The 23,676-nt window shown below is 38.5% G+C and overlaps 1 protein-coding gene across 1 annotated transcript; it reads right to left on the minus strand.

Moving 5' to 3' along the window:
- Nucleotides 1–2,565: 2,565 nt before the first annotated feature.
- Nucleotides 2,566–22,979, minus strand: LOC117293839 (TBC domain-containing protein kinase-like protein). Its single transcript, XM_033776296.1, has 20 exons — nt 22,724–22,979; nt 21,872–21,917; nt 21,418–21,532; nt 20,515–20,588; nt 19,546–19,813; nt 18,628–18,689; nt 18,128–18,279; nt 17,461–17,599; nt 15,480–15,629; nt 14,532–14,631; nt 13,544–13,678; nt 12,753–12,942; nt 11,397–11,447; nt 10,932–11,015; nt 9,198–9,320; nt 7,844–8,005; nt 6,704–6,888; nt 5,682–5,863; nt 4,817–4,976; nt 2,566–3,350 (listed from the first exon to the last, which is right to left on the minus strand). The coding sequence occupies exons 1-20, from the start codon at nt 22,935–22,937 to the stop codon at nt 3,237–3,239; spliced, it is 2,706 nt and encodes a 901-aa protein (XP_033632187.1). The 5' UTR covers nt 22,938–22,979; the 3' UTR covers nt 2,566–3,236.
- Between the last annotated feature and the right edge of the window lie 697 nt (nt 22,980–23,676).

Here is a 23,676-nt window from a genome sequence, read left to right on the forward strand (position 1 = left end):
TCACTTTATATGAGCTAAAAATATTACCTACCCCATTGTTTTTTAACAAGCTAGGGTTTTTAACGGGTTTGAAGTAAATCCTGTATATCTAAGTAGCGGCTCGATGTCCCCGTGGCACACAAGTTTACTAGTTAATCGTTTCTGCCTGGGAATTAATTGGTTCTCAAGAACTGAGTTAGAAGATAATTATTATGTACAAGAATGACAATCATATTCATTTTCCATTTATTTAACCAATCATGAGCAATGTCTCTATTGCGGAACGACTCCATATTATTTATACATTTTGTCCAGAGAGAAGCTGCTATTCAATTTTGACAACACACTTTTTTTTTATCAATACAGTAGCACTGGACACTATTGGGAATTACTCAAAATAATTGTTAGCATAAAAACTTACTTGGTTAAATGTAATGGAGAGCTGTTGATAGTAAAAAAAAAAAAAACATTGTGAGAAACGGCTCCCACTGAAGTTACATAGTTTTTGAGAAAGAGGTAATTTCTCACTCAAATAATAAAAGACTTCCGGACCCGAAACCTTTTGTTAGGCATCTGAAAGCACACAAATTTGTGCACCAAGAGTGTTTTTTCCTTTATTATTTTCTTTGGACTATGACCAATTGAGCGCAAATTTTATAAACATGTCGGGATACACCAAGTATGATTACTGGTCTTAAACTACCAAATCAAAGAAAATAACCAGTACAGTTTGAAACAACCTTTTTAACAACCGGAACAGCACTTGTGTAATAGTAAATGAAGACATCTGAATGCATATAATATATGCATCTTTATGGTTATTAATTAGCCTATATTCGAAAAAGTTTTTAATGACCTTTGACCTTTGTGTATTGAATCTCACAACTTTTTTCATTACTCTACAGTCTTCTGTGGATTTTCAACCACCTCACAATTTGTTCAAATGTTAGATTTATTGAATACAAATGATTAAAACCAAATGCATACTTTGCCTTTAAGCATGAATCATTGGAAGGTTGTCACTGATTCTAAGGCTAAACAGTGACAGCCAGATTTACTTTCCTGGGGTCGATTTCACAAAGAGTTTAGACTAGTCTTATCTTGAGTTAGGACGAGTTACTCTTCCTAACTTAGGACTAGCTACACGTTTTTGATAACTCCTAGGACTAGTCCTATTTAACTCTTTGTGAGATCCACCCCGTATTATATAAATAAGTACTTGAATTATCTCTGAAATTAAGTAATTCACATTCTAGGTCAGCATCACCAAGTGGTAATAATAATAATAATATTAATAATAATAATATTATAAAAAAAACGTTTTTAAATAGCACTTTTCACACCCTAAGGGCATGTCAAAGCGCTTCCAACATTATCACCCTAGCCATTGATTTCACCAAAGTCTGCCTAACTAAGGATTAATCTTAGGACTTAGGACGGGTTCAGTTCCGTATCCAAATACGTAGGATGCATTGAACCCATCCTAAGTTAGGACGGGTGACTGGTCCTAACTCGAGATAGGATTGATCCTAGTGTTTCCTGAAATCGGCTGCTGGTCACTGGGGTCATTCATTCATTCCTTAACCATCTCAGCTCCCTGGGGAGTATACAGCCTGTGCAACAAATATAAGCTACTCGACTAAACCAATCACAAGAACCATCTCTGCCCTCACAGGTACCCATTTACTTCTGGGTGGAGAGAAGTGTCTCGCTCAGGGACCGGTACTCGAACACAAATTCTGCTGAACAAAAGCACTAGAGCTTGAGTTTGGTGCTCTCATCCGCCAGGCCAAAACACCCTACAATAAAGCTTTTTTTCTACTTATTTACTTACAAATAGTGCCTTTTTTATTCCAGGTCATTTCATGGCAGGCAAGATAATACAATAGTCTTATGACAATTACCTTTCAATCATATCATAAAATCTATGGTTTCTGCACATTATTGACGAGATATACAAATTTAAGACAAACATAGCTTCAAGGCAAATGCATACAGGTAACCTCTTAAAAAGCCTTCTCCAAAATCCATTTCCATGGTTGTTGCATACAGCATAGTGAGGCAGCATTAAGAGTGGTTCTCCAACCAAACACTAAGTAAAACACATGAGGATCGAGGAAGAAAAAGCTGATTTACTAGTTGAATGAAAAGCTTACTAATCCTGCTGGCTACTAGTCGCTGAAAACAAAAGTAGAACGACCCTTGATGGAAGCATTCCATTAGCTTGCCCAGGTCAACCTTAGTGTTGTAACGCTATATATGAAGTATGGACTTGTGACCCGCTCTGTGAAAATGAGTCAGATGTAGGCAATTTCAGGAATTGAGTCGTATGCATGGCTGGGAAGAACACATCAGCAGCAGTAATTTGGTATGTGTCTAAGCTTTGGGGTGTATCGCGTTGCTGAGTTACTCCCGTTTGAAATTAGCCACTACATCATTTTTTTTGAAAAACGAATTACAAGTAAAATGATATTTTAAACTACCATTGTGTGCAAAAGGATACAAATAAGAAATAAGAATGATCACAAAATTGTTGTATTCATAGCTTTATTGCCTAAAAGTAAGTGTTCTAAAGGTTAATTTTTTTAATATACATTTTCCACATTAAACTGTCCATAACTTAGTATTGCATTGGGGGACATGTGACTCATTTTCACAGATAGGGTCACATATTATGTAGTGACTTGAAACACTAGGTGGTCTTACACACATCCACACAGTGTTATTTACAGTGTGATCAGGGAGAGCCACTTCCATGCTGTCAAAGATACTTGATTGTACTGGGTCAGACATGGGTTGATCAAGGGAAGCTAATCCAATGTACCCAATTTTTATGTAACATTAATTGGCAAAGATCTTTGTTTAAGCTGATGAATCATGTATGGTGGTTGCGTTGGTGTAGTGTCATCTCTCCTCGTCTTCCACCTCTAGGACCCTGATTCCAATCACGCCAGGGGCACTTAGTGGATAGGGTTTTCAGTCCCTACTGACTGCGTGGGTTTTTTCTTGGCTAAATCTTTGGGGTTTTCCTCCCAAACCTTGAACAGAAACTCCCTCCTGGACTTCTCTCCATAAGTTTTTTGATTAGCACAGTGATTTGGGGTTTTCCTCCCAAACCTAAAACTGAAACTTCTTTCATTGTCTTCTCTCGTTCTTTGCTGTACAGTAATTAAGTTCACTTTTCTGAGAGTCCTTGGCTTCACAATCGGAATAGATGAAATGAAATGTAGACTTAAAGCTTCAGTGTCAATGACGAATCATACAAGCTCTGGTGACGAGATGGCAAGGATACCCGTAGGCCGTATACATTCAATCCCACCATGCATCACACACACCTTAGGGAATCCTAGACGAACCAGCTGGGTGGCAAACTGCAAGAGAAACAGACAAAGCAAACAATCCATGATTAATAATGAACGAGACAGTTGAGTGACAGAACTATAATAGCAGGCTTTGATAAAGTATGATTTTGATTAATTTTCACAGGTTGATTGACTGCTGTGTTGGTTGAGGAGAGTCTAAAAAGTTGAGCTCATTCTCGACTGTCTAGAATGAGCTCAACTTTTAAGACACAAAAAGCTTTCTTGTGGGCACTAGCCTCCAATTCAGTACACTGCCAGAATGTTCCGCGAGACCCTATCCTTGTGCCACGAACAATCCTACATGATTCGGTAGTCTAGTTGGTATTACACTGCTCTAGAATTGCAAGGGTCGTGGGTTCTAATCCCACTCGAAACATATGCCTTTAATACTTTTTCACAGAACTCGGTAAAGTAATGAGTATACAGTGCTAACACACATCGGTGTACGGGTAGAAAACAAAACTAACATTCGTGTCCCCGATGCAAACTTAACATCTATTAATCCTATGTGAGTGAAAAACGCCAATTCATTTGAATGTTCCAATGCAGCATTCCGGCAGACCTGAATAGTTATCCGATCCACTAAGAACATTCCTATCTTTTCAAATTGAATGAACTCAAAAACTTACAATCCTGCACTCTGTTCTAGTCAGTCCATGCAAGGTGTAGTCTTTTAAACATTGAAAGTATTGCTAATAATAGGAGTAAGAAGGACAGGGTGACAAATGAGGACCTTAGAAAGAAATCAAGAGTGCAGGATATCATTAAAAGACCAATAAATCAAAGAAGTGGAGATGGACAGGTCACCTAGCAAGGAGGTGTGACAACAGGTGGGCATGCAAAACAGCAAACTGGACTCCAAGAAACCAGACAAGAAAAAGAGGGAGACAAAACAGAAGATGGAAAGATGAACTAAGTACATATAGGGGCATTGCTTGGCAAAGCAATGATCAAGTGGAACGTTGATTCCTTCGTGCAATAAAACAGAGATCGTCATGGGTTTTAACTTTTTTAAATAGTAGATTTTCTGTATTATTTTTGTGAAATCAATCTTTTGTAATTCAGCTTTTCATGTAATATATATATATTTTTTATAGACTTTTGTGGCTTGAAGTGTTTTTTTTTTTTTTTTATGGAAATTCTGTAAATTTGTTGTAGAAAAGGCCGAAATATATTTCCAAACGTGGATAATAAAGTGAATTGAACAGACAGAGCAGGATAGAGTGAAATGGTGTTAAATGGCTAAACAGACAGTATTGTTAAAGGTAGTGGACACTATTGGTAATTACTCAAACATTGTGAGTTTTTTTTTTTCTCTCATAGTTATCTCGCAACTTTGACGACCAAATGAGCTCAAGTTTTCACAGGTTTGTTATTTTTATGCATATGCAAATGTTTAGATACACCAAGTGAGAAGACTGGTCTTCGACAATTATCAATAGTGTCCAGGGTCTTTAACCTAATCCTGTACTCACATTAGCAGCATTTTTCCCTCTGTTGCCAACAACGACCACAACCCTTCCCTTGTGGTTGAAGATTAGAGTGACTGCCTTGCAAGGTACCAAGTCTCCCTCAGGGGAGAATGCCTGGTTGAAGGGAATATTCAGACTGCCTGGAATGTTGCCACGCACAAACCTGTTAGTTTTTTTTGTTAAGGAACTGCAAAAATAATTAGTCAGCTGGCATTTAATTGAGGTTTTGTTTCCAGTAAGCAGCACTTTGCAAGTCTTGTGCTTATAAAAAAGGAAAATCCAGCAAAGAGTAAGTATTATGCACAAGTATAACTCAATATGGTTTGGACCAACAAGGGGATACCAAACTGTTAACAGCCAATTTCTCTCATACAAACATTAGTTTAACGCCTATGATTAAAAAGTGCACAAATTTTTCTCTGAAATGGATTGCATATATTGTTCCTTCCTGTGCATATATTGTTCCTTTACTAATTTATTTGGGTTTACTGTCTTAATGTTTTGCAATTTTTACTCTACGGATTGTTCTGTAAGGTCCTTGTATTTTCATTTGTTTGGATTGATGTATATTTTCCTATTGTAAAATTTTTAATATTTTTATGATTATTTTGTTATGCGCTTGTGTACATTTTATGGTATGGGCGCAAAATAAATGAATAAATTATTATCATAATTATTATTAAATCAATAAATTGTGATTCAGTAACTAGACGATAATATTTTGTATAGTCATTGTGAAGTCAGCGGTTAGGATTTGAACCTAGAACCTTGTGATTGCAAGTCCTGTGATCCAACCACATGGTCACAGTGACAGCATCAATTTCTAAAGAAAATTTTATTTGTAAAGCTAGCCATAAGAAAAGGATACTCTTCGGAGCTTCGTACATCAACACACATTATGACTGGACGGCTGCTTTTTGTCTTCTTGGTTGGAGAGCGAGAACCAGGAACTGCTCCAGGCTTCAAGTCACAAAGTTCCAGGAGATCTTCTGCCGAGATTCTTGGACTCACTTCGGACTTGAGTTCCTCCAGACTCAGTGGCTCTCTAGACTGCAAGACATCAAATAAAATTCATTTAACAAAAAATCTCATATCACTGCTTAGCACACAAATTTGCTAAGCACTGTAAAATTCTGCTTACACAGGATTTTATATTAAGTAGAATTTGAGGAGAAGTCTTATTAGGTGAGGTTTGCGGTAACACCAGTTGAAAATCTCTTTTGAGTAGTGTTGGGTATAAAAAGAACCAGTGGGTGACGACTCAACGTTTCAATCAGTATATTCTAGACTTTATATTGTTTGCAACTGATTTCATGCTAATTTTTTGCTCAACATTGTTATTGGTTAAGGAACTTTGTTAAAAAGTTAAGCATCCAAAAGCAGCACCCTTATTTCAAAACCACTGCTTACCAGAAGCAAAGCAAAAGGCATATGCTAACTTGCAAGCTAATTTGTAAGTGGCGGAGTGAATACCAAATACCAATCTGCTTGAACCAGAAACCAATAAACCACTTGAACAAGATGTCTCGTGTTTAAACAGCGCCCACAATGAGGTCCAAAGAAGACCTCCATTAATTAACTGAGTGTCATTCGGGCGCATACACAAATTAATGATCCCATTATTTGGCCCCAGCGCTAGCTGCCTGTGTAAGGGACCTAGACTCGCCAGCTCTGATAATGGGACGTCATGGTAGTCAGTACTGTAATATGAGACAGGCTTGACTGTTTGCATTGTTTGGCCCCAGCGCTAGCTGCCTGTGTAAGGGACCTAGACTCACCAGCTCTGATAATGGGACGTCATGGTAGTCAGTACTGTAATATGAGACAGGCTTGACTGTTTGCATTGTTTGGCCCCAGCGCTAGCTGCCTGTGTAAGGGACCTAGACTCACCAGCTCTGATAATGGGACGTCATGGTAGTCAGTACTGTAATATGACACAGGCTTGACCTGAGATGCAGCTGTGTTCCCTTGGTCTGGCCTACGGGGTGGTCTAGCGTGCTGCCTGTACGTTGCACTCTTTGGTGTGTTGCAGAAGATGCGGATAGACTCTCGCACACACTTCTCTATGTCGATTTCTGTTCATGAAAATGATACGTCAGAATTTTATTGCAGGAGAATCTAGGCGTATCAGTTTCATCAAGCTTCTTGACCACAAAAATTTGAAAATCACTAAACAATAGGAGACTTTGGAAAACTAGGTGGCAGCAGACTTACCGATACCTTTGTTTATGTTCTTCTGAGCATACGCACATATCCAAGAACAATGGGTTTACCTGGTAAGTCTGGTGTCACCATGCTTCCCAAAAAGTCCCTGTGTGCTTACAGAAGTATGTTACAAGCATAGGGTTAAGAGCACCGCCGTCGATTTCACAAAACTCTTCCTAACTTACTTATGATTAATCTTAGGACTTATAGGACGAGTCCCAGTCTTGCACTGTGACATGTAAACCTTAAGATTAATCCTAAGTTAGGACGAGTTATAGTTGTCCTAACTCGAGTTAGGATTAATCCCAGCGTTTCATGAAATCGGCTGCTGGACACATAGCTCTGGTGTTTCTTGATCAGCAGAGGGGGGGGGGTTCTAGTCTCGGTCGTGGCACTTGTGTCCTTGAACAAAAATACTTTATCTGATAATTCCTTCAGATGGGACATAAAGCCACTGGTCTTGTGTACTAAGAGTGGTAGTGCATGTAAATGAACCTAGAACACTTATTGTAAACGAGTAGGGGTTAACCCTAGTGTTGCTGGTTCACATAGCAAGCATCCTTGTTGACAGGTTTCCTCAGGCTTGTGAGCTACAGTGATTACTATACTTATTAGGGGCCTTTCTCAAACCACGGCCTGGGCTCCGGCTCAGGCTTGGGCTCCGCGTGCTGTGTATGCAGCTTGCATTGTAACCTGCATTTTGGAGCAGCGCGTATTTGCACAGATATCAGCACACGGAGCCTGAGCCGGAGCCCAAGCCGTGGTTTGAGAAAGGCCCCAGGTATCCTAAGTTTCATAACCATAAAAATAATCATGACAACTTACCAGGCATATCAGAGAACAGCAAGATGCATTCATTGAAACCAAAGTTCAACAAACCGAACCTCAGCTGCTGTAAGATTGCAACCCCGATGCATATTGGGAAGGAGGAGTTGCCTAGCAACAGCGTATCCCATAGATGAAAGATCTTGTGCAGCGGAAAGACATCTAAAGGTACAAAAGCGAATGGCAAAAATATATTAATTTCAAGACAAAGAAATTTACAAAGTGCTGGTATTTTTGTTTACCCAAATACATTTATATCCATCTTCTTTTCTGGGATATAATAATTGCAGCAGGAATTCAATTTGTTATTTTGGTTTTACTTTTACACCAATATGGGCATGTATGCACATTCAAACCAGGACCCTAAAGCAAAAGAGGACAATAGGGTCCTAGTTAGGTTAAAGGAACATGTTGCCTTGGATCGGTCGAGTTGGTCTTTGAAAAGCATTTGTAACCGTTTGTTATGAAATGCATCTGGGAAGAAAAAAGAAGTAGAATAGAATGATCCACACAAGTATTACTTGAAATTGCGTGTTTTTCCTTCGTCGACTAACACGGTCGGCCATTTATGGGAGTCAAACTTATGGGAGTCAAATTTTTGACTCCCATAAATTGTAGACCGTATTTGTTCGCAAAGTAAACAGAAAACCACGCAATTTCGAGCAAATTTGTGTGGATCATTGTATTCTACTCTTAAATCATCTTTCTAACCATATGCATTTTATAACAAACGGTTACAAACGCTTTTCAAAGACCAACTCGACCGATCCAAGGCAACGTGTTCCTTTAAATAATTGAAAGGCTGAAGATAAAACGAGACAGTATGAGGTCCAACATTGCAGGCTGTATTTTACACTTGGGTCTTTTAATTAGAGTTGTGCAGAATAAATTTGTTAATATAGTACTCATGTACTTGCTATGTAATTTGACCTTTGGGTCACCATTTTAATCAAATGCATTTAATTTTTTTATAACATTTGAAAATGAACAATTGCTATGTTACAACAAGTAAAATTTCTCATATGACCAGCCTGCAAGGAAATGCCACATTTACAAGATTTAAAAAAACAAACAAATATTACATGAGCTCTAGGAAGGATTTTCATATTTTTATTTAGCTAAGGATTATGAAATTATATTGCAGGAATTAATGGGGCACATCTCAGAACATGTTCATCAGCTGTTTCTTTTGCCTGCCAGGAAACACCCTGGAATGTATTACAAGCTCACTATTTTTGAGACCAAAGACTAAGTTCTCTAGGACAAGGCTAGAGTAGTATCGTGCCTGCCCCACAAAACCCTTGTATGTACAACATCACTCTTGTAAACCATGAGGGTTAATGACTGCACTTACGTGAGAACATTGTGAGGAACCATGGTATAGCATAGAGCTCTGGAATGAACCCAATGCTATTCATGTGATTACTCAACTCAGGATCATGAAATGCTATCAGATGGGAAAATACTGCAAGATACTCTGAAAATAGAAAAATAATCAAATGTGTGATTATTTGTGTTACAAATTTATTAAAATCATTATTGATGGCCTTGCATTTTCGACTGCAGTAGTGTCTTTTTTGAAATACTTATTACCATTACAACATACACATACTAGACCAACAAACACATACTGTGTGTACATGTACCCAACTAAAATGGGTGTGAAATGGGCCGTGTAATAGAGGTTATCACACTCTACATGTAGTTGCCATGTACAGACCTGTGAGAATCAAAGATTCAAGTTTGCTTCAAGATAATGATGATAGACCTTATATGACATAATTTCAGAAGGGCCCCACTCAACTAGCTAGAGATAAAAAAGAGGTTGTTCATTGGGTAATCCTGTTTACTGTGTGTACAAATCTACACATTTCCACCATTTTATCATTGGATTAATGTACCTCTAAGATGGCGTTTAGCCACAGCCACTTCTAATGCTGTTGAGTCAAACACAGCCATCAATCAGCCAGGCTCACTTCACAAAGAGCAAGCTTGGTCTTAAGCTGTGTACCAATCTTCATTGCAAAGCAATGTGCGATGTCACAATACAAACCACTATTGTGATATAGACAGCTCAAAAGATGAATCTTAGTGCTTTGTGAAATTGAGCCTAGGGTCCAATTTCATAGAAATGCTTAAAGGGACATGTTGCCTTGGATCGGACGAGTTGGTCTATAAAAGGTGTTTGTTACCGTTTGTTACAAAACGCATATGGTTAGAAAGATGTTTTCAAAGTAGAATACAATGATCCACACAAATTTGCTTCAAATTTGCGTGGTTTTCCTATTACTTTGCTGACTTCCATAAATTGCTGACCGTGTTAGTTGACGAGGTAAACCGTGCAATTTCGAGGCATGTTTGTGTGGATCATTGTATTCTACTTTTAAAACATCTTTCCAACAGTATACATTTTATAACAAACGGTTCAAACGCTTTTCAACGACCAACTCGCCCGATCCAAGGCAACGTGTTCCTTTAACAGCCGATTTTGTGTGCTTACTGTGCGAGTTTCCATTTCAAAGCGCTGTTAATCGTAAGCACATGGAAAGGCATGCTAACCTTCCAGTGCTTACTGTATCAAAAATGAATGACTTAACAATGCAAAACCATGGTGAATGCGCAACCTGTGAAATACGCTTACACCTAAGCAAATTTTTCTGCTATTAAAGCCATTATACACTTTCGGAACAGAAAAAAAAAAAAAATTCACAGATTTACAAATTACTTACAGGGTTTACAGAAGGTAATGGTGAAAGACTTCTCTTGAAATATTATTCCATGAAATGCTTTACTTTTCGAGAAAACATTAAAACAATTATCAATTCTCGTTGTCGAGAATTACAGATTTATTTTAAACACATGTCATGACACAGCGAAACGTGCGGAAACAAGGGTGGGTTTTCGCCGTTATTTTCTCCCCCGAATCCGATGACCGATTGAGCCTAAATTTTCACATTTTGCTATTTTATATATAAGTTGTGATACACGAAGTGTGGGCCTTTGGACAATACTGTTTACTGAAAGTGTCCAATGGCTTTAAGCAGGTCTAAGTAGTAGAGTGGAGGACATTCGTTACTACGATACTAACCTTGTATGATGGCTGAGTTGTCCTTCAAGAAGAATTTGTAAAGATACTTTGGAATGAAAGCTGACAGACAAGAGTAGGCTAGGGCTAAATGGGGCAAGAAAACACAACATACAGACCATCCGTTATAAACATTTGGCATTTCAATAATGCAATAGCACACTATTAACAAATTTTAAGTGCTTTACAAATGCTTTAAGCTATACAAATGAGGAAGGTTTTGAGAAGTTTTTGAAAATCTACATTTCAAAAACATGGAACGTGGAATTATTACATACAAAATAATAGAGGTCTAGTTAATTTATCCATGGAGGTATGGTTAAAGAAATGGATACAAATTCCCCAAATGAGAGCCTTACTTTGGTAGTTAGTACTACACAATAAAATATAACAGTACACAAAGTAAACATTGAACCAGAGAGAATTCAAACAATTACTCTAAAGACAGACAGCACCCATGTTTTTTACCTTCATTGTTGAAATTGAGATAAAGAAATGGGGCACACAGCGAGTCCAAACCTGAAAAAAACATATAAAGAAGAGGACATTTTTATTCATCGTTTCTTACCCAGTAAACTCAATCCAAAACTCAAAATTTTAAAGGGATGACAAATATAACTGGTAAGGCATTTCTTTACATCCTAGAACAAGTGCCTTTATACAGTAGAAGATCTTAAATGTTGACTTTTATGAAGGCATTGTGGTTTGTCGTGCCCGAGTTTGTCGTGGTTTGGCGTGGGTTCGAATCCCGGTTATGACACTTGTGGTTTGTCGTGGCCGAGTTTGTCGTGGTTTGGCGTGCGTTCGAATCCCGGTTATGACACTTGTGGTTTGTCGTGGCCGAGTTTGTCGTGGGTTCGAATCCAGGTTATGACACTTGTGGTTTGTCGTGGCCGAGTTTGTCGTGGGTTCGAATCCAGGTTATGACACTTGTGGTTTGTCGTGGCCGAGTTTTTCGTGGTTTGGCGTGGGTTCGAATCCCGGTTTTGACACTTGTGGTTTGTCGTGGCCGAGTTTGTCGTGGTTTGGCGTGGGTTCGAATCCCTGTTATGACACTTGTGGTTTGTCGTGGCCGAGTTTGTCGTGGTTTGGCGTGGGTTCGAATCCCGGTTATGACACTTGTGGTTTGTCGTGGCCGAGTTTGTCGTGGTTTTGGCGTGGGTTCGAATCCCGGTTATGACACTTGTGGTTTGTCGTGGCCGAGTTTGTCGTGGTTTGGCGTGGGTTCGAATCCCGGTTATGACACTTGTGGTTTGTCGTGGCCGAGTTTGTCGTGGTTTGGCGTGGGTTCGAATCCCGGTTATGACACTTGTGGTTTGTCGTGGCCGAGTTTGTCGTGGTTTGGCGTGGGTTCGAATCCCGGTTATGACACCTGTAGGCACTTAAACATAATTGCTTTGTAAACAATTGTACAGGTAGTGCATTTTCCTGATAAAAAAGTCTGAAACTGAGATCCAGATATTAGGAAGTACATTGAAATGAAGGCAGACCACCAAAAACACGTAAAAATGGACTTTAATAAACAGTAAAAACTTTAAAACTACACCCATATATACCGCCCTCATTCGGTTGATATTGGTTGATGTTAAACAGGGGGCGCTATTGAAAAACTCTGAGAAAAAACGGTTGAACACTTTTTTTATTTATTTAAAAAAAATTAATATGTGCTTCGAATGGTTAAATATGAAGACAAATTTCACATTTTTGTTCAATTTGATAAAAGTCTGAATTAGTTAAAAACTGACATTTCTCATCCCTGAAATGAGCACTTTTGATGTAGTATTGTCATTACTATTTTCCCACAGCCTTGCCAGCCTTGCCTACCTTGCCAGTAAGTCAGATGAGGATGAGATACAACCCATGCCTTGAGAATGCGCTTGAATTTATTATGCGCCTCAGGGGAGGAGAGAAGTTCACTGTACTGATGGCACCTTGGGATGTCCACCTCGATCTGTCTGTCCGTCGTTGTGGGTGTCTCTTTGTCTATGCCGTCGTACACGGCCTTGAAGTCACCCTGTGTGTTATTGGAAGACAAGAATTGACAAATTAACAACTCACTCCGAGGTGGTGAAGCTAAAAACGAAGTGAAACGTAGTAGTCTTGGTCGATTTTATATCTTATGCCCAGATAGTAGTTTATAAGCATGGCAATTCTTTTCGGAAGTGAGAAGTCTCCCGATTTTAAAAATCTACTATTCTCCAGTAGTAGCGAAGTCTCCAGAGTTCCAAAAAATCTACTCTGTGGTAGTAGAATACAAGCGAGACAAAAGTTCTCAAGAGATGTTATCTACCCAGCAAGACACATGATGGTACTGCAACGCAACCCCCCCCCCCCTCTATTGGGATTGAGACACCAAGATTGAAAGCACCAATGGGAGACTTTGAGGCGCTAGGTGGCAGCAGACTTACCATGTAAATTTCCATTGTTTACGTAGTTCTGAGCATGCGCACTTTACCGAGAACAATGGATTTTACCTGGTAAGTCTGCTGCCACCAAGCATCCTGAAAGTCTCCAATTGGAATTGAAACGTCAATCAGGATTGGAACACCAATTGGGATATATGCAGGGGAAGTTTTCATTTTGTTTTAGCAGCGTTACGTTAGTGAGGCTCTGACCTCAACAGTGAGCAGTGCTGCCCATATCTCTGGCCTGTACAATGGTGGCGTATCAATCCTAGCCTCCCTGAAGACACGTCCAATGGTGTATGGATAGCCTCGTAGTATTCTGTCAAATAACACCACACGATGAAACTGCAAATGGAAAGCAACATTAGAGATTGAACCTGATTTGAATCTACTTATTGGGCCTTAAGCTTTCCTAAATCCATCTCAACTCTTAGAAGTAAACAGCAGAGGCAACCAAATAAGCTCAGAGGTTAAATCATTCACATCAGCAATCTCTGCCCTCACAGGTACCCATTTACTCCTGAGTGATTTGAGAAGCATTTATTATTATAATAATGAGGCATTCATGATGTCTTGCCAAAAAACAATATGTGTCACTAACAGGATTCAAACCCACAGTATGATGACTAAATCACAAAATACCACAAAGAATCTTAGGGCCATGTGATATGAGGAAGTTTACAGGCAACTAGTTCAAGGCTATCTCCATTAAAAAAAAAACATTCATAAATACCCCAGACAGTTTCTCTACTCCTATTGGTGGAGAGCGCGTCACGTGGGTGTTCATAAACCTTTTGTTAATGCACACTGGAGCTCTGTTTATGCACACTGAGCCGGCTTCCGCGTGTCGGGCGCGCAAGATTATCACGTGGAACGCGCAAATCATAGCTATCAGCGCATAATCTAAGCGGGCACGCGTACCACAACCTACGCGCCTCGAACAGATTCTTCACAAAGTTTTTGAATTTTTTTTTTCAAAGTGTCTGTAACTGTATTTGTTTATGTTTTTAAACAAAAGGGCATTTATGAATGGGAATAAAAGAGAGGGCCGCCGACCCTGCCGGCTTTAAACGTACAATGAAGAACTCGTCACTACCCTTTTATTCTCTTATTTACATTTCCATGTTCACATATTTTGCTACCAAAGTGGTCCCGTAGCATTGTCTGCAGTTGGTTGCCTCAAGGTGCCTGAACATACCTGGTATTCAATGTCCTTCTCTCTGATAATGAGTGGCAAGGTGGCCGTCTCCGATAGATCGTTGCTACTTGGAGAAGTGGGTAGATTCACCTTATTCTTCCTGGTAAATTTACAGAAAATACACATTTTAATATGGCCTGACAAAAAATAACATCTTATGCAATACATGAACAAACTTAAACAATTGGAGCACTGCTAGATAATTATAACCTTGTCAACCGTGGCGGTCTCTGATAGATCATTGCTACTTGGAGAGGTGGGTAGATTCACCTTATTCTTCCTGGTAGATTTACAGAAAACACACATTTTAATATGGTTTCACACAAAAAAATCTTGATTTTGGGTTGAACAAAGAATAATTGACTAGAGCGGGATTTGAACCAACGACCTCCGGTTTAACGTGCCGGCGCTCTACCAACTGAGCTATCTAGCCCTATGTTGGTGGTCTCCCCCAGTCCCAATTTTGTCAATATCTTATGACAGAAACACAGACAAATACGAACTTATGTAAACCATGAACAAACTAAAACAATCGGGGCAATGCCAGATAAGTATAACCTTGTCGTCTTCTCATGATGCACTTTGAAAATGGCCGCTAATGAACAAACTATAGAGGGCACACTGTATTCAGATGGAAAAACAGCCTAACTTGAAAAAATAACTTTTGAGAAAAGCAAGTAAAAAGATAAGCTGTTTGTGCATGAAAACAGGAAAACTGTAAAAGGAGGCTGAAAAATGACATGTTATATTCACATCCATACTTAGAATGTCTTTTAAACTTTGAAATTTGCCAAGAAATGATCTTAAATAGAAAAACACATTTTTTTGTCATGGAAAGCTGCATTACTCATGAGGAAACTCACTGCTCCAGCCATCATCAGGAAAACTGCATGATATCAAAAGTAAAAAAAAAATAAATACTAAAACCCAAACTTAATAAGAACTTACTCATCTTCAAGAAGAGGGTAGAAGGCTGTGTCGTCGATGTTCTCCATCCGCGTCTTAAGCTGCGTCATTGACAGCGTGACCACAGTGTCATCATAGAGGGAGCTACTGTCTCGCTCTAGGCCCACAACGTCTCCATACTGCGTCACCAGACTAGAGAAGAAGTTTCAAAGCAACAGTAGGTAATTAAGACCTGGGAGAACAGGGCTAAGTTACATAGAGATCCTTGAGCAAAAAGTTATGTTGAACAATTAACTGCTCAGCAAAATTTAGCCAGAATCCAGTCACAAAATGTTATGTAAGCAAAATGGTATTTTGTATAGTTACTTTATTCCAGTAAGTAAAAATGTTTTGTGATGAACTACTTTTGTAAGTGGCCTGATGTTTTGACCCTAGCAGAATCTTTCTCAAAATCTAAATGACAACAGCACAACATACACAAATAAGTAAACTAGTGTAACGAGTTCAAATCATTGTGGTACTTGCTGCTAAAATATTGGATTCAAACTGCCTCTAGCTACCAGAAACTCGGTGGTCTAGTGGTAAATCATATGTTCTAGAATGGCATAGGTCATGGGTTTAAACCCAACTTGAGTATTACTTTATTTAAAAGTGCCTAAACAACCTTATGCACATGACACCATTTGATGAGTAATTAAGCACCTTTAGCTAGAGGTAAAAAGAAGTTTGTTCATTGGCTCATCCTTGCGCCGTGCACACTTAGTTGTGAATCTTCCATTGTTTCATTATCCTCTTACCTCTAAGATGGAGGTGCACACTTAGCTGTGAATCTTCCATTGTTTCATTATCCTCTTACCTCTAAGATGGAGGTGCACACTTAGCTGTGAATCTTCCATTGTTTCATTATCCTCTTACCTCTAAGATGGAGGTGCACACTTAGCTGTGAATCTTCCATTGTTTCATTATCCTCTTACCTCTAAGATGGAGGTGCACACTTAGCTGTGAATCTTCCATTGTTTCATTATCCTCTTACCTCTAAGATGGAGGTGCAAACTTAGCTGTGAATCTTCCATTGTTTCATTATCCTCTTACCTCTATAATGGAGGTGCACACTTAGCTGTGAATCTTCCATTGTTTCATTATCCTCTTACCTCTCAGATGGAGGTGCACACTTAGCTGTAAATCTTCCATTGTTTCATTATCCTCTTACCTCTAAGATGGAGGTGCACACTTAGCTGTGAATCTTCCATTGTTTCATTATCCTCTTACCTCTCAGATGGAGGTGCACACTTAGCTGTAAATCTTCCATTGTTTCATTATCCTCTTACCTCTAAGATGGAGGTGCACACTTAGCTGTGAATCTTCCATTGTTTCATTATCCTCTTACCTCTAAGATGGAGGTGCAAACTTAGCTGTGAATCTTCCATTGTTTCATTACTCCTTACCTCTATAATGGAGGTGCACACTAGCTGTGAATCTTCCATTGTTTCATTATCCTCTTACCTCTCAGATGGAGGTGCACACTTAGCTGTAAATCTTCCATTGTTTCATTATCCTCTTACCTCTAAGATGGAGGTGCACACTTAGCTGTGAATCTTCCATTGTTTCATTATCCTCTTACCTCTCAGATGGAGGTGCACACTTAGCTGTAAATCTTCCATTGTTTCATTATCCTCTTACCTCTAAGATGGAGGTGCACACTTAGCTGTAAATCTTCCATTGTTTCATTATCCTCTTACCTCTAAGATGGAGGTGCACACTTAGCTGTGAATCTTCCATTGTTTCATTATACTCTTACCTCTAAGATGGAGGCGTGATAACAAAAGAACACATTTTGGTAGTTTTTGCTAAAAGCTGATGTGGTTCGGCAATTCAAACAATAATACTCTGCTCATCTTTTTCTTTGTTTTCTTTTTTTTCTCCCTAGGACGAGCTGAGTCAACTGTTGGAAACATCGTTCCCACAAGTTTACGTTTGATTACGTTACATTTTATTCAATTCAAATGATGTTTAAGACACTCACTCAGCTAAGTTACAGATCGGTGGACTACTTCTTAAGAGACCTTTCTTTCGGAGTTCAGCTTCAAGATCTCCCCCTGCCAGACCCCAAAGGTAGTAAACCTCCGCTATGGATCGCAACTCAAGATGGTCATCGCTGGATTCTGTTTGGAAACCAAAATAAAGGTTTGTTTGCATTGAGATAAACCCAGTCTGCAAACCAAGGGTTCACTTCATAGGCTTTGTGCGAAATACGTCCCGATACGTGCAAATTCTACAGATACACGGAAAAAACAAACCTTTTCACGAGAAAACCATTAAGAATTCTCCAGATCTCTCTGTGGTGCTTTTAAAACCAAGATAAACGCGAAGAAGACAAAAATCCGAAGAAGATGTTTCTATTTAGTGCTTTGGCCAAACATAATATACAAACTCGGGTCCAGAATGCTCCCACAGTTTAAAACAAAACTGAACACGAACCCAGTGTCAATTAGCTTATAAATACTGTGCAGACAAGATATTTTTCACGCTAAAACAAATAGACTAAGAGCGACTCTAGATCGTTTCAGACAGGCGAACAACTGAAACAGTTGATCCTTTAAATTCTATAGTGTCCAGTCGCAGCACGAAAATTCAAGAATTAAACTTTTTGTTTGTCTCTGGAGTGCCTATCTGAAGTGGGTGTTACTCACCTAGTCTGACGCTCTCAATGTATTCATCAAGGTTTAAATCCTCACATCTCAGACCAGGGTACTGGAACATTGTCATATTGTTCTTAGGTAGTAGTTTACAGGATTCATAATTTTTGAACAGATCACTAGCAAGTATATCAGCTGGACTTGGCCTAAAGACATGAAAAGATCAAAAGAAAAATCAGTTAACCAACCAATCTCTAAAAATATAAATAATAATAATAATAACTCGTTTTGAAAAATGAACTTTATCTAAGGGTGTCTCAAAGTACTTCTTATTATAAAAATAAAAAGAAAGGTTTTTGAATAATGACACCCATTTATGTAGCATCTTATATTATTGGCATACCACCCTATTCAGAGTCCACAGTTTGGGTGTTGAGTTACTGTATGGTGTTAGACTGAGGACTGCACTAGTAAACTGATCATGCTTTACATGGGATCAGGCTTACTGTGTTTTGCATTTTTAAGAACGAAAGGATGTAACCGTTCCAACTTACCGTTTATCTTGAGATATGGTTAAGCACTGTCTTAAGAAGCTCTTTAAGGAGTCTGACAATTCCTATAAGGAAAATAAATCAATTTGAAATTTGAAACTTTTCTTGGCAACATTAAAAAACATGTTACAACTACTTTTAAATGTAAGCACTTAAGAGCATTTTTTTGTAATGGACTTGGCACTGTATTAATGGTAGTCATTATTATTCTTGATTTGGGGTTGAATAAAGAAGAAAATAACTTGAGCAGGATTTGAACCAAGACCTTTGGATTAACACGCCAATGCTCTACTAACTAATCTAGCTAACCCTATGTTGACAGACTTCCTATCTTGTAAAAGCCTTTGTTCCGGGGTGCCAGCCAGAAGCCATACAGACATTTACTGCCAGGTAGCCAGGGATAACCCCAAAGTTTACGATACAACATATGAAGTAGCAGCCAGGGGATCACCTAAAGGGAATGCAGGGGTATCAAATATAAACCACAAGGGAAATTGACTGGGTATTAATTTTAAATGATTTGGGGTTGAATGAAGAGAAATTAACTAGTGGGATTTGAAGCAATGACCGCTGGATTAGTGGCTGGAGCTAATAAGCTCAGTCGGTAGAGTGCTCATTTACAAGAAGCTGAATCTTCACTAATGAAGTCAACACTCTTTCATATGGCTGAGAACCCAAAACACACTTTAGCAACCGAGCTCAATTAAACAGCTCCAGTTACAAACCTCTTTAATAACGAACCTACAAGCGCCCATCCTGTTTTCCATTATGGGAGTCAATTTGGAAGTCAGATGTGCACAAAGGCGGAAATTGTTCAGAGGTGTGTTCCGTGTTGTGTAGGGGTCTACAATGCTATTTAATACTCATATGCATGCAATATTTGTACACCAGTTTCTTCAATGTCGGCTCTCAGTCTTTTACCTGATATTTATTTTGTAAGCCGTGTTCTTTTAGGATGGTTTCCAAGGGGTGTCCACCATTGCCGTGCTTCCCAAGTAACATCACCTTAGAGATGAGTTGAGGTAATGTACAGGAAACCCACAGCTCCATCCCAAGGCAGATCTCCATGATGATGATCCCCAGTGACCAGACGTCAACCTTAGGGCCCGAGGGAGTTATCTTCTCCGTGGACTCCCTACCCTGGATAGGACCTTGCGCTAGAACTTCTGGGGACATGTAACGAGGATGGCTGAGAAAAAAAGTGAGAAAGCATTTTGATTAATTCTGTTTTCAAGTAAACTTTCAATAGATAAACACAGAAGCGTTGCCACCATTTGCATCTGGCAACCAGGGGCATTTTAAGAATTGCTTTCAACATATTTAATTGTTTGTGAATTTGTTGCATAAAAGGCCGAAATGAGTTTCCCATCGTGGATAATAAAGTGAGTTTAATTGAATTGAAGATGAAAAGTTTTCCATAAAACTGCTTCTCTGTCAAATGTTTATAATATGTTCTTGGCATGTCCCCTTCATTGCATCTGATGAAGTGGTTGTTGCTGCGAATAATTAGAGTAATTAGAACTTCTTTACGTGTTACCACTATTTTCCTTTTCTTAGCCTTTGAGTAAAACCATTATAAATTGTGTTGCGAAGTACATAGTCTCTGCTTTTAGGTTAAAGAAAACCCAAACATAATTTAATACTTCGTTCTTGCTTACGTCTCCTTCTTTGTTTGTATTATAAGTTGGATTTGTTTATTGTTGTAACCCTTCCCAAGGGTATTGGGATTGTTCCGCTTTTTTTTAAATTTTTTTATTTTGGGGGTTAAACAAAGACAAATTGACTAGAGTGGGATTCGAACCAACGACCTCAATACTTTATTTTGGAATAAACGTTGATCCAATACAACACAATGAAGCTGTTTCAAAATTTTGCAAGATTGTAACTTACCCAACAGGAAAAGAGACACAAGCTCCATGCTCTGTTATGTGATACAACCCGTGATTAGCAAGCTTAGCATGACCCTGTCAAATGAGGAAAAAATGGGAGGGGAGAAATTTCATTCAAATTTATTCTTACCTTTGAACAAAGTTTTTTAAAGGCAGTGGACACTACTGGTAATTACTCAAAATAAGTATTAGCATAAAACCTTACTGAATTACGGGCAATGGGGAGAGGTTGATAGTATAAAACATTGTGAGAAACGGCTCCCTCTGAAGTAATTGAGTGATTTTGATTTTGAGACCTCAGATTTAGAATTCAAGGTCTCAAAATCAAGCATATGAAAGCACAGCACTTCGTGTGACAACGGTGTTTTTTCTTTCATTATTACCTCGCAACTTCAACGACCGATTGAGTTCAAATTTTGACAGGTTTGTTATTTAATGCATATGTTGATATACGCCAACTGTTTAGTCTTTGACAATTACCAATAGTGTCCACTGTCTAGGGTCTGGGTACTTTTTGTTGGACACAAAACACAATGTCCATAGATTTACATCAAACTCACACAATTTGAAAATAATGATGGTAGAAAGCGTCCCTTAAAATAGTACTTGCTGAGGTGCTGCAGGTTTTTTTTTAAAGAGTAAAACAAGTTATGAGAATTTCTTAAAAACTACAGCACCTCAGCAAGTAATATTTAAGGGTAAGCTACTATCATTATCTTTAAACGGTGTAAGTTTAATCTGTGGACATTGTGTTTTGTGTTGCAAAAAGTACCCGAATCCTTTAAGGTAGAAGCATAATACTACTATTTCTTTGAGTATGGGCCGTCATTCTTGCGTAATGGCCCGATTTTGTGCAGGCAGAGAACCCTGAAGGAGAAGAGGACAGGAATCCCAAAATACATACCTCTCCATCAAGCAGTACATTTGTAGGTGATAAGGCTCGATGCACCAACCCATGTTGATTCATGAAGGTCAGGCCTTCTAAAACCTCATGGATAAGCTGAAGCACTTTGTCTGAGCTGTGTTTAGGGGAAAAGCAAATTAGGACCTTTTATTAATGGGATGATGGAGGAGAAGGTAGTTCGCGTCCTGCCACAGTGAATTCAGGAGAAACAAAGATTGCAAAATGTTATCTCATAAAACATGTCATGCCAGTATAGAATGTTGTCTTATTTTCATAGGATCAAAAGAGGGAGTAAGCATTTTCAAGACAATAAAAAGCTGTACCGGGCAAGTTTTAAAATTGCTCATGTAACTTTTTCACTTAGACAGTTTTTCTCTTTGCCCTGAACACATATTAAGTCAGACAAACTACACTCCTGGCTGTAATTTCTTGTACATGTATCATATCAACTTACTTTGAAAATGTTCCTTTCTTGGCCTCCAAACGCAAATTGTTATCCGCTCATTAGAAGAAAGGCCTAAGAAATGCCAGCAATGACTACACATTTTATTTGTGAATACAAAATCTCTCACAAAACAAACACAGGAATCAAAGGAATGCACACATAAACATGTTTAAATACAAAGTTCCAACAAATGTTGCGTTTTTTTCCAATTCATTTCAGATGGCATCTTGAGCTAAAAAGTATCAGATGATAGATGGGGAAAACTGGCTCTATGATAACTATTTTAACAAGTGCAAAAAATAGTTAATGGCCTGACGTTTCGACCCTAGCAGAGTCTTTCTCGAAGGCTAAATGACAACACAACAAACATGAACAGGTAACTAAGTGAAACATAAGCAGTGAAGTGGAAATACATGAATGGGGTTAGAAAGCATACATAAAAAAGTAATAATAATAAGTATTCACACATCATTCTTGTTCCAAGTTAGAACCTATAAAACCTTAAATGTTCATTATTTGCAGTTATAAGGATTTGTTTTCTTGGTGTGTCATGGCTGAGCAGTCTAGTAGGACACTGTACTCTACAGAATCAAGGCCTTGTCAGTCAAAACACTTGTGTCCTTCAGCAAGGCACTTTATCATAATTGCTTCTCTCCACCCATGAGTACAATGGATACTGTCTGCGAGAGGTGGGAAAAGACTTCGATGGACTGGCATCCTGTCTAGTTAATAGAACAGAAATATTCTCAGCCGTTTAATGCCAAGGAAACCGGATGAAGCACCGGCCTGCTGATGAACAACATTGGCTCGGGACAGACTTCACCATGTTTACATTGTTTTATATCATGCAAAAGAAATTGCTATGTATTTTTTTTTCCTCACCATGTTTGCCTCTAACAATGTCCACATACTGACAAAGTCTTGGGTGCGAGGACAACTTCAGTTTCTGCAGACGTCCCAGGATTTTGATGGAGTTTGGTGTGAGTGGCAGACCATCTGTACCACACTGATCGTGTGCGTGGGCTGCAGCGTAGAACGTTGACACACCTAGATCTGCCTTACCCAAAGGCTGCATGGTTAGATTGCAGTGTTTGACTCCAGTATTGAATCTTTGGTCATTTGGTTTGCAGTTTGGTCTGATGGTAAAAACAAATAACATTTGATTTAAAATGGACAAAATAACAATTTGGTTTGTAGTTTGTCTGATTATAAAAACAAATAACATGATTTAAAATGGACAAAATAATAAATGGCTTGACATTTCGTCCCTTAGCACTTTGAAGTTGGGATTATAATTATAGTTCTTGATCATAACAACAGTCAAAAGCAGGAGAGTTTAATATGATGAACCATTGGAATATTTATTGTAATTTTGTTTGCACCTTTTTTCGTTATTGTAAAAAAATATACCCACTTGTTTTAATGGCTTTTTGGCAAATTAATTATTAATAAAACAATAAAAACAGTAGTGAGAAAGTGTTTTCAAAGCAGAGGTAAACCACGTACACTGGAAAACTGAATGAAAATTGAAATGTTAAAATGAGATAGTCACTTTGTTCATTAAAGATAATTGATATTGGCAGACTGGGTTGCTCATAATCATATATGGTCCATATGGTAAAAACCTCTTACTTCTTGCAGTGGACACTATTGGTAATTACTCAAAATATTTATTAGCATAAAACCTTTCTTGATTACGAGTAATGGGGAGAGGTTGATAGTACAAAACATTGTGAGAAACAGCTCCCTCTGAAGTGACGTAGTTTTCAAGAAAGAAGTAAATTTTCACAAATTTGATTTCGAGACCTCAGATT

This window comes from Asterias rubens, chromosome 8 (genome assembly GCF_902459465.1).
Source record: "Asterias rubens chromosome 8, eAstRub1.3, whole genome shotgun sequence".
Lineage (NCBI taxonomy): Eukaryota > Metazoa > Echinodermata > Asteroidea > Forcipulatida > Asteriidae > Asterias > Asterias rubens.